The 17077-nt window shown below is 46.9% G+C and overlaps 1 protein-coding gene across 1 annotated transcript; it reads right to left on the reverse strand.

Annotated features, from left to right (window-relative positions):
- Window positions 1–2520: 2520 nt before the first annotated feature.
- endog (endonuclease G) lies at window positions 2521–5478 on the reverse strand. The gene is made up of 5 exons (XM_056301909.1): window positions 5258–5478; window positions 5006–5147; window positions 4801–4910; window positions 3933–4014; window positions 2521–3787 (listed from the first exon to the last, which is right to left on the reverse strand). The coding sequence occupies exons 1-5, from the start codon at window positions 5476–5478 to the stop codon at window positions 3590–3592; spliced, it is 753 nt and encodes a 250-aa protein (XP_056157884.1). The 3' UTR covers window positions 2521–3589.
- Between the last annotated feature and the right edge of the window lie 11599 nt (window positions 5479–17077).

Genomic DNA, 17077 nt, shown 5'->3' on the forward strand with positions numbered 1-17077 from the left:
CTGCCAGAACCAGTCACATGACCAGAGCTTTCTACGCATGTGTTCACCCAAACTTTTTGTGTTTGTGTATATGGAAACATTACAGATGTGCACCCTGCAGGTGTGCCTCGGTGAATCCATCTGAGGTCTATAAACCATGATGAACATGCTGGTGTGCAGGACAAGATGCAAAAACTGATGAAACTCAACAAAGTAACATAAATAAAAGAATTAAGAGAGAGAACATAGGAAAGTAACCCGTTAACAAACTGGGGCACAGGGGCAAGAAAACACGTGGCTATAGATCCAACTTTCCAGACATGAAGTCGTTTAAAACTCTCTCTTCAGCTGCAACTCCTTCTGAGCAGGCAGTGGGTGGGCTTTAGTGAGGGGAGAGGAGATCGATTTGATTGACAGCCAATCACATCCGGTGGTTTTTAGAAGAATGTTGACATTGATGTGTGATTGGCTAGTTTTCGTTTGATGGTAGCGGGTCACTCGTCTTCTCTCAAGCCATGCACTCATTTACTGGACATTTTCTGTGCAAGTGCAGGATGACGTTAATAAAACAGAGAAAAACGTTCGCGTCAACACAATGAAATGATCTTTTATGAATTTATAGAACATAGTGTTAAATAGATGCAAAGTACGTGCAGGTAAAAAGTGACGACAATAAGTGACGACATACATTTTTCATTTCATGGGATCTTTAATTAAAGACCACGAACAGGAGGTTCTGCATGCATGTCAGATTCAGAATCAGTTTATCTGGACTGTCCTGCCCTCAACCTGAAGGTACCGTGGCTAGACGCCTCGCTTAAAAGTCAGCTCAAGTGTTGAGGCCGAGGCCTAAAGGTGTCTGACTGGCCCCTGGACCTTGGTTTGTGGTCAGAACAGAAAACCAGCTGATTTCAGACTATCAGCCAGAGAAGACTCAACAGGTGTCCTGAAAGCCTGTGTCCTGTCCTGCATGACATGGTTCAGTATCTGGTCAGGTCTGCTGTCAGTCACATGGGCCAGGCTCGGATCAGGGACACTTGCTTTACTGCTCTCTAGAAACACATCCTACACTTACTATATCCTATGTCTCCTCCATATCCAGAACCAAACCTGCTTGGCTTTTAATGGACCACTGGAGGCCCCAGTAGTGAATCATAACAACCATAGGCCCAGAAGCTGCTGTCTGCTGGTGGAAGTCATTTGCTTTCAGACTGCTTTACTCCACAAGCACAAAGAGCAACCACATCCCTGTCACAAGAATCCATATTGGCTCCATAGTCCTGCTCCATGGTTGCTAGGCAACAGTGGTTCTGTGCCAGCTGTTCTGTAGAATGTGGGCCATGTTACTATGATGATGTTATGGAGTACAGTGTTCCAGATGTACAGACATGAAGACCATAGTCCACCCTGTCTCTGTAGGGCTCTGGTCTGGACGGGAGCGGGTCAGCTTTGGTCAGAACTTATGATACATCTGCTACTGGACTGGCTCATGAATTTATTATTTGATTAAAATTCGCTGGGGGTACTGAGAACGCAGTAGATGCTGCTGAAACCTCACAGAACATGAATCCAGACTGAAGAACGAGCAGGGGCTTTTATTTTGAAGAGTGATTTGAGTGGTGACCGATAGGAAGTCATGTTCCAGACGTGTTTGTGAATACGGAGAATCCTGCTGGCCACAAACAGGCTTCACAACGTGCTGCTCCCCCGCGTCCGCGTGTGTTGGTGGTGTGGTGCCTGTGTTGTGGGTTCGTTGCTGTTTACTCATGGATGCTTTTCAGTCTGTTAGAACATTTCTGTCCTTACTGATCAAGTTCAATGTTTTAATTTATACAGTTTCAATAAAGTATGTTGCTATCTAGCAGAGTGTGCAAGTGAAACATCAGAGTAAAGCTGAACACGGGGTTTTTAAAGCGGAAGTAAGGGTAAAATATGGGCAAAAAGTACCCGGATAAATATGTTGCTGTGATGAAGACGAGGTTGCATGGTTGGTGATTGGCTCCAACTGGGAGCCTATCGGAAAATAGAGCATATTAAAGAGCATCTCCTGTCCGGGTGGCGTGGCGGTCTATTCTGTTGCCTACTAACACAGGGTTCGCTGGTTCGAATCCCCGTGTTACCTCCGGCTTGGTCGGGCGTCCCTACAGACACAATTGGCCGTGTCTGCGGGTGGGAAGCCGGATGTGGGTATGTGTCCTGGTCGCTGCACTAGCGCCTCCTCTGGTCGGTCGGGGCGCCTGTTCGGGGGGGGGGGACTGGGGGAAATAGCGTGATCCTCCCACGCGCTACGTCCCCTTGGTGAAACTCCTCTCTGTCAGGTGAAAAGAAGCGGCTGGTGACTCCACATGTATGGGAGGAGGCATGTGGTAGTCTGCAGCCCTCCCCGGATCAGCAGAGGGGGTGCAGCAGAGACCGGGACGGCTCGGAAGAGGGGGGTAATTGGCCGGGGACAACTGGGGAGAAAAATCCCTCCCACCAAAAAAGAGCATATCCTGATGACAGACAGGAAGAACTCGTACTGAAGAGTTCTTCCTGTCTGTCTTCGCCGCTGAAGTCTGACGTCACCGCTCACGCTCCAGCTCACGTCCTCACTCCATTATGTCAAAGTAATTCATCTTTTAGTTACAATTCACTTGTGTCGTTTCTCACTTTAATTGGTTTTGGTGACTTCTCAGAGACAAGTGGTAGTATTTCCTGAAACTGATAATAATAATAATAATAATACCTTTATTTATATAGCACTTTTCTAAAATAATGTTACAAAGTGCTTCACAAAGAAATACAACCAGACAAGGCAATAATAAGAGTAAGACCAAATAAGTAAGAGTAAAAATGAAAACAGTATGAATAAAAACAAATACCAAACATTTGTAAAAGCTTTCATGAAAATAACATTTGAATCCCATCATGACTTGCTGTCACTCCTGTCCTGCATTTATTTCCCGGTTCAAATACACCTGCAGCCAGGGAAGCAACAAGACTGCAAATGTCTACCGCACAGCATTGCCATGTGGACACCCCTGCTAATTAGTGGGCTCGAGACTATGTGGACACCCCTACTAATTAGCGGGATTGAGACTATGTGGACACCCCTACTAATTAGTGGGCTCTGCTATTTCAGCCACATCCATGGCTACTGATAAAATAAGATAAGATAAAGATGTCTTGATGCTGCTCAATAATCCAGGTAAGAAAATCCCAGAAGGTAGAATCAGTTCATCCGGACACAACGTTTATTGACAGAAATGTTTCATCATCATCTAAGTGACATCTTCAGTCTCACCTGACTGCAGGTATCCCACCCTTATAAACTGACTGCAGGTACCCCACCCTTATAAACTGACTGCAGGTACCCCACCCTTATAAGGGTGGGATACTTTCTGGTATAGCATGGGCTTCTGTGATAGCTGTCTGGGTGTTGTAGTTTTTATTCAGCAGTGATGGCTGTCTGGGTGTTGTAGTTTTTATTCCGCATTGATAGCTGTCTGGGTGTTGTAGTTTTTATTTAGCAGTGATGGCTGTCTGGATGTTGTAGTTTTTATTCAGCAGTGATGGCTGTCTGGGTGTTGTAGTTTTTGTTCAGCAGTGATGACTGTCTGGGTGTTGTAGTTTATTTGGCAGTGATTGCCTGTAAACCACTTGTCCTCTTCATTATGTTTGGAACAAACAACAGTCCTGAGGCTCTCTCAATCGATTCTATGGGAACCAGGAAGCGGTCCAGGGTAATCTTTTCATCCACGGGGGCGTTTGGAAAGATGTACGACTGAAGCTCCACCCCACCACCACCTGCACGCTCCAGTATCAACACCTTCAAATAGCAAAAAATAAATACAGTGATGTCATAACCTCAGCCAATCCCTGACCAGGTACTCCTACAGACAGACAGGTAGACAGAGAGAAAGAAATGAAGACAGAGACACGGGCAGACAGACAGATAATCTTTAGGTGTTCACCTTAAAGAAGTGTGTTGGCACAGCAACGTGATTCTGACCTATCACCTGGTATCGTACATAAAGCTTCCCATCGGCCTCTGGTCTGAATCAAACACACAACACACATAACTGGATTAGAATATGAGGCAATACTTCGACCAATATTTGTTCTATTGGCATCACTACTATCAAGAAATGCCTGAGAACGCCTGGTGAGAAGAAACCCTGAGAACACCTGGTGAGATCAAACCCCGAGAACATCTGATGAGATCAAACCCTGAGAACACCTGGTGAGATCAAACCCCGAGAACACCCGGTGAGATCAAACCCCGAGAACATCTGGTGAGATCAAACCCCGAGAACACCTGGTGAGATTAAACCCCGAGAACACCTGGTGAGATCACACCCTCAGATCACCTGGTGAGATCACCTGGTGAGGACATAAGCCATTCTATTTTCTCATTATTTTGTTTTTGTTTGACTTGTTCCAATAGCAGAAAAGCCACGTTTCATTCATGCTCTGGGCAGATTCTGGGGGCAGTAAGAGTTATCTGGGTAGATTCTGGGGGCAGTAGAGTTACCTGGGCAGATTCTGGGGGCAGTAAGAGATACCTGGGTAGATTCTGGGGGCAGTAGAGTTACCTGGGCAGATTCTGGGGGCAGTAAGAGTTATCTAGGTAGATTCTGGGGGCAGTAAGAGATACCTGGGCAGATTCTGGGGGCAGTAAGAGATACCTGGGCAGATTCTGCGAGCAGTAAGAGTTACCTGGGCAAATTCTGGGGGCAGTAGAGTTACCTGGGCAGATTCTGGGGGCAGTAAGAGATACCTGGGCAGATTCTGGGGGCAGTAAGAGTTACCTGGGCAGATGCTAGGGGCAGTAAGAGTTACCTGGGCAGGTAAAGTGGTCCAGTACAAACGTAGACGTTGGCGTAGTGTTTGACAAGAGATCGACTAAACTTCTCCAGGTTATTCCAAGCGTTCTGATTTAAATGAGGGTTCTACAAGGTGTAATGGAGAGGAGATGAAATGATGAGAAATATTAATTTGTGTGAACACTAACAACAGCATAATACTGCCAACCATGCTACTGTACCTGTGGTGAAACATTGCTGAGGTAGAAGGTGTCGTCCATTGCTTTCTGACTCCACTTATGATTGGCCGCTGCAGCCAGGTGACCTCTGTCAAAGCCACTCTTCCTATAGTCTGCATTGGTTGCACGGTGGTAAACATGGACACTGTTGGCCAGTAACAACAATTACTTTAAGTCAGCCGGTGGAACAAGAGGCGTTTTACAGGCGTTCATAGCAATACTATATCATTATAATAAAGATTATTATTTTATTACCTTTCGTCCTCTTTGAAGTCAGAGTACTTCCTGTCCGAGGAACCAGTTAGAGAGGCAGGGCTTAGCTGCTCTATTACCCAGGAGGCTGTGCGGGTGCGGGGATCATATGATGTGACATAAGACTCTCTAGTTTTGATGTTGACCAGTGATGGAAAGCCATACTTCATCACTGCTCCAGACCTAGCAGGAACACCATGGTACACCTGAACACATGTCTTCATGAGGACCACATATGGAAATGTATACACACTCTGGTACAACTGAACACGTCTTCATGAGGACCATATATGGAAATGTATACACACTCTGGTACACCTGAACACGTCTTCATGAGGACCATATATGGAAATGTATACACACCCTGGTACACCTGAACACGTGTCTTCATGAGGACCATATATGGAAATGTATACACAACCTGGTACACATGAACACGTCTTCATGAGGACCATATATGGGAATGTATACACACCCTGGTACGCCTGAACACGTGTCCTCATGAGGACCATATATGGAAATGTATACACACCCTGGTACGCCTGAACACGTGTCTTCATGAGGACCATATATGGAAATGTATACACACCCTGGCACACCTGGACACGTCTTCATGAGGACCATATATGGAAATGTATACACACCCTGGTACACCTGAACACGTCTTCATGAGGACCATATATGGAAATGTATACACACCCTGGTACACCTGAACACATGTCTTCATCAGGACCATATATGGAAATGTATACACACTCTGGTACACCTGAACACATGTCTTCATGAAGACCATATATGGAAATGTATACACACACATGCAGTGGACATAAAAAGTCTACACACCCCTGTTAAAATGGCAGGTTTTTGTGATGTAAAAAAATTAAACCAAGATAATGGCAGAACTTTTTCCCACCTTTAATGTGAAGATGCAACCTATAAAATCCAAATAGAAAAACAAACTGAAAACGTTTAGGGAAAAAAAAACTTACAATAACCTGGTTGCATAACTGTGTACACCCCTAAAATAATACTTTGTTGAAGCACCTTGTGGTTTCATTACAGCACTCGGCGTTTTTGGGTCAGAGTCTATCAGCTTGGCACATCTTGACCTGGCAACGTGAATTAACCTGGTGGCACCCTTTTATACCTGGGGATGTGGCTGTGTTCAGAAATAACAAGTCACATTCAAACCCATGTTAGATAGTAGTCAGTATACACCTGCCATCAGTTAAAGTGACTGGGATGAACCCCAAATAAAGTTCAGCTGCTCCTGTAGGACTTTCCTAACATCTTGCAAAAGCCATAGTCCACAAAGAGCTTACAAAAACCATGACCGGGATCTCATTGTTGAAAGGTGTTGATCAGGAGAGGGATAGAAAAGATTGTGCAAGGCATCAGATATACCACAGAACACAGTGAAGACCATCATCAACAAGTGGAGCAAATATGGCACAACAGGATGTCACTCCAAAATTGATGAGAAGATGAGGAGAAAAGTGGTCAGGGAGGCTGAGAGGGGCTGCCAAGAGGCCTACGGTAACATTAAAGGAGCTGCAACAACTTCTGCCAAGTCCTGGTTGCTCCCTACATGTGACAACAGTCTGCTGTATTCTTCACATGTCTGGGCTATGGGGTAGGGTGGCAAGACAGAAGTCTTTTCACACGAAAGAAAATGTGTTATGCCACTGTATTGTTTACAAGGGTGGGGGTACCTGCAGTCAGTTTATAAGTGTGGGGATACCTGCAGTCAGTTTATAAGGGTGGGGTACCTACAGTCAGTTTGTAAGGGTGGGATACCTAAAGTCAGTTTATAAGGGTGGGATACCTGCAGTCAGTTTATAAGGGTGGGATACCTGCAGTCAGTTTGTAAGGGTGGGGGTACCTACAGTCATTTTGTAAGGGTGGGGATACCAGCAGTCCGTTTGTAAGGGTGGGATACCTACAGTCAGTTTGTAAGGGTGGGATACCTGCAGTCAGTTTATAAGGGTGGGGTACCTACAGTCAGTTTATAAGGGTGGGGATACCTGCAGTCAGTTTATAAGGGTGGGATACCTGCAGTCAGTTTGTAAGGGGGGGGCACCTACAGTCAGTTTGTAAGGGTGGGATACCTACAGTCAGTTTGTAAGGGTGGGATACCTGCAGTCAGTTTATAAGGGTGGGGTACCTACAGTCAGTTTGTAAGGGTGGGATACCTACAGTCAGTTTATAAGGGTGGGATACCTGCAGTCAGTTTATAAGGGTGGGGGTACCTGCAGTCAGTTTATAAGGGTGGGGATACCTGCAGTCAGTTTGTAAGGGTGGGGGTACCTGCAGTCAGTTTATAAGGGTGGGGATACCTGCAGTCAGTTTATAAGGGTGGGATACCTGCAGTCAGTTTGTAAGGGTGGGGCACCTACAGTCAGTTTGTAAGGGTGGGATACCTAGAGTCAGTTTGTAAGGGTGGGATACCTGCAGTCAGTTTATAAGGGTGGGGTACCTACAGTCAGTTTGTAAGGGTGGGGATACCTACAGTCAGTTTGTAAGGGTGGGATACCTAAAGTCAGTTTGTAAGGGTGGGATACCTGTACTCAGTTTATAAGGGTGGGATACCTACAGTCAGTTTGTAAGGGTGGGATAACTAAAGTAAGTTTGTAAGGGTGGGATACCTGTACTCAGTTTATAAGGGTGGGATACCTACAGTCAGTTTATAAGGGTGGGATACCTGCAGTGAGTTTATAAGGGTGGGATACCTGCAGTTAGTTTGTAAGGGTGGGGGTACCTACAGTCAGTTTGTAAGGGTGGGATACCTACAGTCAGTTTGTAAGGGTGGGGGTACCTGCAGTCAGTTTATAAGGGTGGGGTACCTGCAGTCAGTTTGTAAGGGTGGGGGTACCTGCAGTCAGTTTGTAAGGGTGGGATACCTACAGTCAGTTTGTAAGGTTGGGATACCTGCAGTCAGTTTATAAGGGTGGGGTACCTGCAGTCAGTTTGTAAGGGTGGGAGTACCTGCAGTCAGTTTGCAAGGGTGGGATACCTACAGTCAGTTTGTAAGGGTGGGATACCTGCAGTCAGTTTATAAGGGTGGGGTACCTACAGTCAGTTTATAAGGGTGGGGATACCTGCAGTCAGTTTATAAGGGTGGGATACCTGCAGTCAGTTTGTAAGGGTGGGGCACCTACAGTCAGTTTGTAAGGGTGGGATACCTACAGTCAGTTTGTAAGGGTGGGATACCTGCAGTCAGTTTATAAGGGTGGGGTACCTACAGTCAGTTTGTAAGGGTGGGATACCTACAGTCAGTTTATAAGGGTGGGATACCTGCAGTCAGTTTATAAGGGTGGGGGGACCTGCAGTCAGTTTATAAGGGTGGGGATACCTGCAGTCAGTTTGTAAGGGTGGGGGTACCTGCAGTCAGTTTATAAGGGTGGGGATACCTGCAGTCAGTTTATAAGGGTGGGATACCTGCAGTCAGTTTGTAAGGGTGGGGCACCTACAGTCAGTTTGTAAGGGTGGGATACCTACAGTCAGTTTGTAAGGGTGGGATACCTGCAGTCCGTTTATAAGGGTGGGGTACCTACAAGTCAGTTTGTAAGGGTGGGGATACCTACAGTCAGTTTGTAAGGGTGGGAAACCTAAAGTCAGTTTGTAAGGGTGGGATACCTGTACTCAGTTTATAAGGGTGGGATACCTACAGTCAGTTTGTAAGGGTGGGATACCTGCAGTCAGTTTGTAAGGGTGGGGGTACCTACAGTCAGTTTGTAAGGGTGGGATACCTGCAGTCAGTTTGTAAGGGTGGGATAACTAAAGTAAGTTTGTAAGGGTGGGATACCTGTACTCAGTTTATAAGGGTGGGATACCTACAGTCAGTTTATAAGGGTGGGATACCTGCAGTGAGTTTATAAGGGTGGGATACCTGCAGTTAGTTTGTAAGGGTGGGGGTACCTACAGTCAGTTTGTAAGGGTGGGATACCTACAGTCAGTTTGTAAGGGTGGGGGTACCTGCAGTCAGTTTATAAGGGTGGGGTACCTGCAGTCAGTCTGTAAGGGTGGGGGTACCTGCAGTCAGTTTGTAAGGGTGGGATACCTACAGTCAGTTTGTAAGGGTGGGATACCTGCAGTCAGTTTATAAGGGTGGGGTACCTGCAGTCAGTTTGTAAGGGTGGGAGTACCTGCAGTCAGTTTGCAAGGGTGGGATACCTACAGTCAGTTTGTAAGGGTGGGATACCTGCAGTCAGTTTATAAGGGTGGGGTACCTACAGTCAGTTTGTAAGGGTGGGATACCTACAGTCAGTTTGTAAGGGTGGGATACCTAAAGTCAGTTTGTAAGGGTGGGATACCTGTACTCAGTTTATAAGGGTGGGATATCTACAGTCAGTTTATAAGGGTGGGGTACCTGCAGTCAGTTTATAAGGGTGGGATACCTGCAGTCAGTTTGTAAGGGTGGGGGTACCTACAGTCAGTTTGTAAGGGTGGGATACCTGCAGTCAGTTCGTAAGGGTGGGGATACCTACAGTCAGTTTGTAAGGGTGGGGGTACCTGCAGTCAGTTTATAAGGGTGGGGTACCTGCACTCAGTTTGTAAGGGTGGGGATACCTGAAGTCAGTTTATAAGGGTGGGGGTACCTGCAGTCAGTTTATAAGGGTGGGGATACCTGCAGTCAGTTTATAAGGGTGGGATACCTGCAGTCAGTTTGTAAGGGTGGGGCACCTACAGTCAGTTTGTAAGGGTGGGATACCTACAGTCAGTTTGTAAGGGTGGGATACCTGCAGTCAGTTTATAAGGGTGGGATACCTAAAGTCAGTTTGTAAGGGTGGGATACCTACAGTCAGTTTGTAAGGGTGGGATACCTAAAGTCAGTTTGTAAGGGTGGGATACCTGTACTCAGTTTATAAGGGTGGGATACCTACAGTCAGTTTGTAAGGGTGGGATACCCAAAGTCAGTTTGTAAGGGTGGGATACCTGTACTCAGTTTATAAGGGTGGGATACCTACAGTCAGTTTATAAGGGTGGGGATACCTGCAGTCAGTTTATAAGGGTGGGGGTACCTGCAGTCAGTTTATAAGGTTGGGGTACTTGCAGTCAGTTTGTAAGGGTGGGGATACCTGCAGTCAGTTTATAAGAGTGGGATACCTACAGTCAGTATGTAAGGGTGGGATACCTACAGTCAGTTTGTAAGGGTGGGATACCTAAAGTCAGTTTGTAAGGGTGGGATACCTACAGTCAGTTTATAAGGGTGGGATACCTGCAGTGAGTTTATAAGGGTGGGATACCTGCAGTTAGTTTGTAAGGGTGGGGGTACCTACAGTCAGTTTGTAAGGGTGGGATACCTACAGTCAGTTTGTAAGGGTGGGGGTACCTGCAGTCAGTTTATAAGGGTGGGATACCTACAGTCAGTTTGTAAGGGTGGGATACCTGCAGTCAGTTTATAAGGGTGGGGTACCTACAGTCAGTTTGTAAGGGTGGGATACCTACAGTCAGTTTATAAGGGTGGGATACCTGCAGTCAGTTTATAAGGGTGGGGGGACCTGCAGTCAGTTTATAAGGGTGGGGATACCTGCAGTCAGTTTGTAAGGGTGGGGGTACCTGCAGTCAGTTTATAAGGGTGGGGATACCTGCAGTCAGTTTATAAGGGTGGGATACCTGCAGTCAGTTTGTAAGGGTGGGGCACCTACAGTCAGTTTGTAAGGGTGGGATACCTACAGTCAGTTTGTAAGGGTGGGATACCTGCAGTCCGTTTATAAGGGTGGGGTACCTACAAGTCAGTTTGTAAGGGTGGGGATACCTACAGTCAGTTTGTAAGGGTGGGATACCTAAAGTCAGTTTGTAAGGGTGGGATACCTGTACTCAGTTTATAAGGGTGGGATACCTACAGTCAGTTTGTAAGGGTGGGATACCTGCAGTCAGTTTGTAAGGGTGGGGGTACCTACAGTCAGTTTGTAAGGGTGGGATACCTGCAGTCAGTTTGTAAGGGTGGGATAACTAAAGTAAGTTTGTAAGGGTGGGATACCTGTACTCAGTTTATAAGGGTGGGATACCTACAGTCAGTTTATAAGGGTGGGATACCTGCAGTGAGTTTATAAGGGTGGGATACCTGCAGTTAGTTTGTAAGGGTGGGGGTACCTACAGTCAGTTTGTAAGGGTGGGATACCTACAGTCAGTTTGTAAGGGTGGGGGTACCTGCAGTCAGTTTATAAGGGTGGGGTACCTGCAGTCAGTCTGTAAGGGTGGGGGTACCTGCAGTCAGTTTGTAAGGGTGGGATACCTACAGTCAGTTTGTAAGGGTGGGATACCTGCAGTCAGTTTATAAGGGTGGGGTACCTGCAGTCAGTTTGCAAGGGTGGGATACCTACAGTCAGTTTGTAAGGGTGGGATACCTGCAGTCAGTTTATAAGGGTGGGGTACCTACAGTCAGTTTGTAAGGGTGGGATACCTAAAGTCAGTTTGTAAGGGTGGGATACCTGTACTCAGTTTATAAGGGTGGGATATCTACAGTCAGTTTATAAGGGTGGGGTACCTGCAGTCAGTTTATAAGGGTGGGATACCTGCAGTCAGTTTGTAAGGGTGGGGGTACCTACAGTCAGTTTGTAAGGGTGGGATACCTGCAGTCAGTTCGTAAGGGTGGGGATACCTACAGTCAGTTTGTAAGGGTGGGGGTACCTGCAGTCAGTTTATAAGGGTGGGGTACCTGCACTCAGTTTGTAAGGGTGGGGATACCTGAAGTCAGTTTATAAGGGTGGGGGTACCTGCAGTCAGTTTATAAGGGTGGGGATACCTGCAGTCAGTTTATAAGGGTGGGATACCTGCAGTCAGTTTGTAAGGGTGGGGCACCTACAGTCAGTTTGTAAGGGTGGGATACCTACAGTCAGTTTGTAAGGGTGGGATACCTGCAGTCAGTTTATAAGGGTGGGATACCTAAAGTCAGTTTGTAAGGGTGGGATACCTACAGTCAGTTTGTAAGGGTGGGATACCTAAAGTCAGTTTGTAAGGGTGGGATACCTGTACTCAGTTTATAAGGGTGGGATACCTACAGTCAGTTTGTAAGGGTGGGATACCCAAAGTCAGTTTGTAAGGGTGGGATACCTGTACTCAGTTTATAAGGGTGGGATACCTACAGTCAGTTTATAAGGGTGGGGATACCTGCAGTCAGTTTATAAGGGTGGGGGTACCTGCAGTCAGTTTATAAGGTTGGGGTACTTGCAGTCAGTTTGTAAGGGTGGGGATACCTGCAGTCAGTTTATAAGAGTGGGATACCTACAGTCAGTATGTAAGGGTGGGATACCTACAGTCAGTTTGTAAGGGTGGGATACCTAAAGTCAGTTTGTAAGGGTGGGATACCTACAGTCAGTTTATAAGGGTGGGATACCTGCAGTGAGTTTATAAGGGTGGGATACCTGCAGTTAGTTTGTAAGGGTGGGGGTACCTACAGTCAGTTTGTAAGGGTGGGATACCTACAGTCAGTTTGTAAGGGTGGGGGTACCTGCAGTCAGTTTATAAGGGTGGGGTACCTGCAGTCAGTCTGTAAGGGTGGGGGTACCTGCAGTCAGTTTGTAAGGGTGGGATACCTACAGTCAGTTTGTAAGGGTGGGATACCTGCAGTCAGTTTATAAGGGTGGGGTACCTGCAGTCAGTTTGTAAGGGTGGGAGTACCTGCAGTCAGTTTGCAAGGGTGGGATACCTACAGTCAGTTTGTAAGGGTGGGATACCTGCAGTCAGTTTATAAGGGTGGGGTACCTACAGTCAGTTTGTAAGGGTGGGATACCTACAGTCAGTTTGTAAGGGTGGGATACCTAAAGTCAGTTTGTAAGGGTGGGATACCTGTACTCAGTTTATAAGGGTGGGATATCTACAGTCAGTTTATAAGGGTGGGGTACCTGCAGTCAGTTTATAAGGGTGGGATACCTGCAGTCAGTTTGTAAGGGTGGGGGTACCTACAGTCAGTTTGTAAGGGTGGGATACCTGCAGTCAGTTCGTAAGGGTGGGGATACCTACAGTCAGTTTGTAAGGGTGGGGGTACCTGCAGTCAGTTTATAAGGGTGGGGTACCTGCACTCAGTTTGTAAGGGTGGGGATACCTGAAGTCAGTTTATAAGGGTGGGGGTACCTGCAGTCAGTTTATAAGGGTGGGGATACCTGCAGTCAGTTTATAAGGGTGGGATACCTGCAGTCAGTTTGTAAGGGTGGGGCACCTACAGTCAGTTTGTAAGGGTGGGATACCTACAGTCAGTTTGTAAGGGTGGGATACCTGCAGTCAGTTTATAAGGGTGGGATACCTACAGTCAGTTTGTAAGGGTGGGATACCTACAGTCAGTTTGTAAGGGTGGGATACCTAAAGTCAGTTTGTAAGGGTGGGATACCTGTACTCAGTTTATAAGGGTGGGATACCTACAGTCAGTTTGTAAGGGTGGGATACCTAAAGTCAGTTTGTAAGGGTGGGATACCTGTACTCAGTTTATAAGGGTGGGATACCTACAGTCAGTTTATAAGGGTGGGGATACCTGCAGTCAGTTTATAAGGGTGGGGGTACCTGCAGTCAGTTTATAAGGTTGGGGTACTTGCAGTCAGTTTGTAAGGGTGGGGATACCTGCAGTCAGTTTATAAGAGTGGGATACCTACAGTCAGTATGTAAGGGTGGGATACCTACAGTCAGTTTGTAAGGGTGGGATACCTAAAGTCAGTTTGTAAGGGTGGGGCACCTACAGTCAGTTTGTAAGGGTGGGATACCTACAGTCAGTTTGTAAGGGTGGGGGTACCTGCAGTCAGTTTATAAGGGTGGGGTACCTGCAGTCAGTTTGTAAGGGTGGGGATACCTGCAGTCAGTTTATAAGGGTGGGGGTACCTGCAGTCAGTTTATAAGGGTGGGGTACCTGCAGTCAGTTTGTAAGGGCGGGGATACCTGCAGTCAGTTTATAAGGGTGGGGGTACCTGCAGTCAGTTTATAAGGGTGGGGATACCTGCAGTCAGTTTATAAGGGTGGGATACCTGCAGTCAGTTTGTAAGGGTGGGGTACCTACAGTCAGTTTGTAAGGGTGGGATACCTACAGTCAGTTTGTAAGGGTGGGATACCTGCAGTCAGTTTATAAGGGTGGGGTACCTACAGTCAGTTTGTAAGGGTGGGATACCTACAGTCAGTTTGTAAGGGTGGGATAACTAAAGTAAGTTTGTAAGGGTGGGATACCTGTACTCAGTTTATAAGGGTGGGATACCTACAGTCAGTTTATAAGGGTGGGATACCTGCAGTGAGTTTATAAGGGTGGGATACCTGCAGTTAGTTTGTAAGGGTGGGGGTACCTACAGTCAGTTTGTAAGGGTGGGATACCTACAGTCAGTTTGTAAGGGTGGGGGTACCTGCAGTCAGTTTATAAGGGTGGGGTACCTGCAGTCAGTTTGTAAGGGTGGGGGTACCTGCAGTCAGTTTGTAAGGGTGGGATACCTACAGTCAATTTGTAAGGGTGGGATACCTGCAGTCAGTTTATAAGGGTGGGGTACCTGCAGTCAGTTTGTAAGGGTGGGAGTACCTGCAGTCAGTTTGCAAGGGTGGGATACCTACAGTCAGTTTGTAAGGGTGGGATACCTGCAGTCAGTTTATAAGGGTGGGGTACCTACAGTCAGTTTATAAGGGTGGGGATACCTGCAGTCAGTTTATAAGGGTGGGATACCTGCAGTCAGTTTGTAAGGGTGGGGCACCTACAGTCAGTTTGTAAGGGTGGGATACCTACAGTCAGTTTGTAAGGGTGGGATACCTGCAGTCAGTTTATAAGGGTGGGGTACCTACAGTCAGTTTGTAAGGGTGGGATACCTACAGTCAGTTTATAAGGGTGGGATACCTGCAGTCAGTTTATAAGGGTGGGGGTACCTGCAGTCAGTTTATAAGGGTGGGGATACCTGCAGTCAGTTTGTAAGGGTGGGGGTACCTGCAGTCAGTTTATAAGGGTGGGGATACCTGCAGTCAGTTTATAAGGGTGGGATACCTGCAGTCAGTTTGTAAGGGTGGGGCACCTACAGTCAGTTTGTAAGGGTGGGATACCTACAGTCAGTTTGTAAGGGTGGGATACCTGCAGTCAGTTTATAAGGGTGGGGTACCTACAAGTCAGTTTGTAAGGGTGGGGATACCTACAGTCAGTTTGTAAGGGTGGGATACCTAAAGTCAGTTTGTAAGGGTGGGATACCTGTACTCAGTTTATAAGGGTGGGATACCTACAGTCAGTTTGTAAGGGTGGGATAACTAAAGTAAGTTTGTAAGGGTGGGATACCTGTACTCAGTTTATAAGGGTGGGATACCTACAGTCAGTTTATAAGGGTGGGATACCTGCAGTGAGTTTATAAGGGTGGGATACCTGCAGTTAGTTTGTAAGGGTGGGGGTACCTACAGTCAGTTTGTAAGGGTGGGATACCTACAGTCAGTTTGTAAGGGTGGGGGTACCTGCAGTCAGTTTATAAGGGTGGGGTACCTGCAGTCAGTTTGTAAGGGTGGGGGTACCTGCAGTCAGTTTGTAAGGGTGGGATACCTACAGTCAGTTTGTAAGGGTGGGATACCTGCAGTCAGTTTATAAGGGTGGGGTACCTGCAGGCAGTTTGTAAGGGTGGGAGTACCTGCAGTCAGTTTGCAAGGGTGGGATACCTACAGTCAGTTTGTAAGGGTGGGATACCTGCAGTCAGTTTATAAGGGTGGGGTACCTACAGTCAGTTTGTAAGGGTGGGATACCTACAGTCAGTTTGTAAGGGTGGGATACCTAAAGTCAGTTTGTAAGGGTGGGATACCTGTACTCAGTTTATAAGGGTGGGATATCTACAGTCAGTTTATAAGGGTGGGGTACCTGCAGTCATTTTATAAGGGTGGGATACCTGCAGTCAGTTTGTAAGGGTGGGGGTGCCTACAGTCAGTTTGTAAGGGTGGGATACCTGCAGTCAGTTCGTAAGGGTGGGGATACCTACAGTCAGTTTGTAAGGGTGGGGGTACCTGCAGTCAGTTTATAAGGGTGGGGTACCTGCACTCAGTTTGTAAGGGTGGGGATACCTGCAGTCAGTTTATAAGGGTGGGGGTACATGCAGTCAGTTTATAAGGGTGGGGATACCTGCAGTCAGTTTATAAGGGTGGGATACCTGCAGTCAGTTTGTAAGGGTGGGGCACCTACAGTCAGTTTGTAAGGGTGGGATACCTACAGTCAGTTTGTAAGGGTGGGATACCTGCAGTCAGTTTATAAGGGTGGGATACCTAAAATCAGTTTGTAAGGGTGGGATACCTAAAGTCAGTTTGTAAGGGTGGGATACCTGTACTCAGTTTATAAGGGTGGGATACCTACAGTCAGTTTGTAAGGGTGGGATACCTAAAGTCAGTTTGTAAGGGTGGGATACCTGTACTCAGTTTATAAGGGTGGGATACCTACAGTCAGTTTATAAGGGTGGGGATACCTGCAGTCAGTTTATAAGGGTGGGGGTACCTGCAGTCAGTTTATAAGGTTGGGGTACCTGCAGTCAGTTTGTAAGGGTGGGGATACCTGCAGTCAGTTTATAAGAGTGGGATACCTACAGTCAGTATGTAAGGGTGGGATACCTACAGTCAGTTTGTAAGGGTGGGATACCTAAAGTCAGTTTGTAAGGGTGGGGCACCTACAGTCAGTTTGTAAGGGTGGGATACCTACAGTCAGTTTGTAAGGGTGGGGGTACCTGCAGTCAGTTTATAAGGGTGGGGTACCTGCAGTCAGTTTGTAAGGGTGGGGATACCTGCAGTCAGTTTATAAGGGTGGGGGTACCTGCAGTCAGTTTATAAGGGTGGGGTACCTGCAGTCAGTTTGTAAGGGCGGGGATACCTGCAGTCAGTTTATAAGGGTGGGGGTACCTGCAGTCAGTT

Source organism: Lampris incognitus, unplaced genomic scaffold (genome assembly GCF_029633865.1).
Source record: "Lampris incognitus isolate fLamInc1 unplaced genomic scaffold, fLamInc1.hap2 scaffold_215, whole genome shotgun sequence".
NCBI classification, from domain to species: Eukaryota; Metazoa; Chordata; class Actinopteri; order Lampriformes; family Lampridae; genus Lampris; species Lampris incognitus.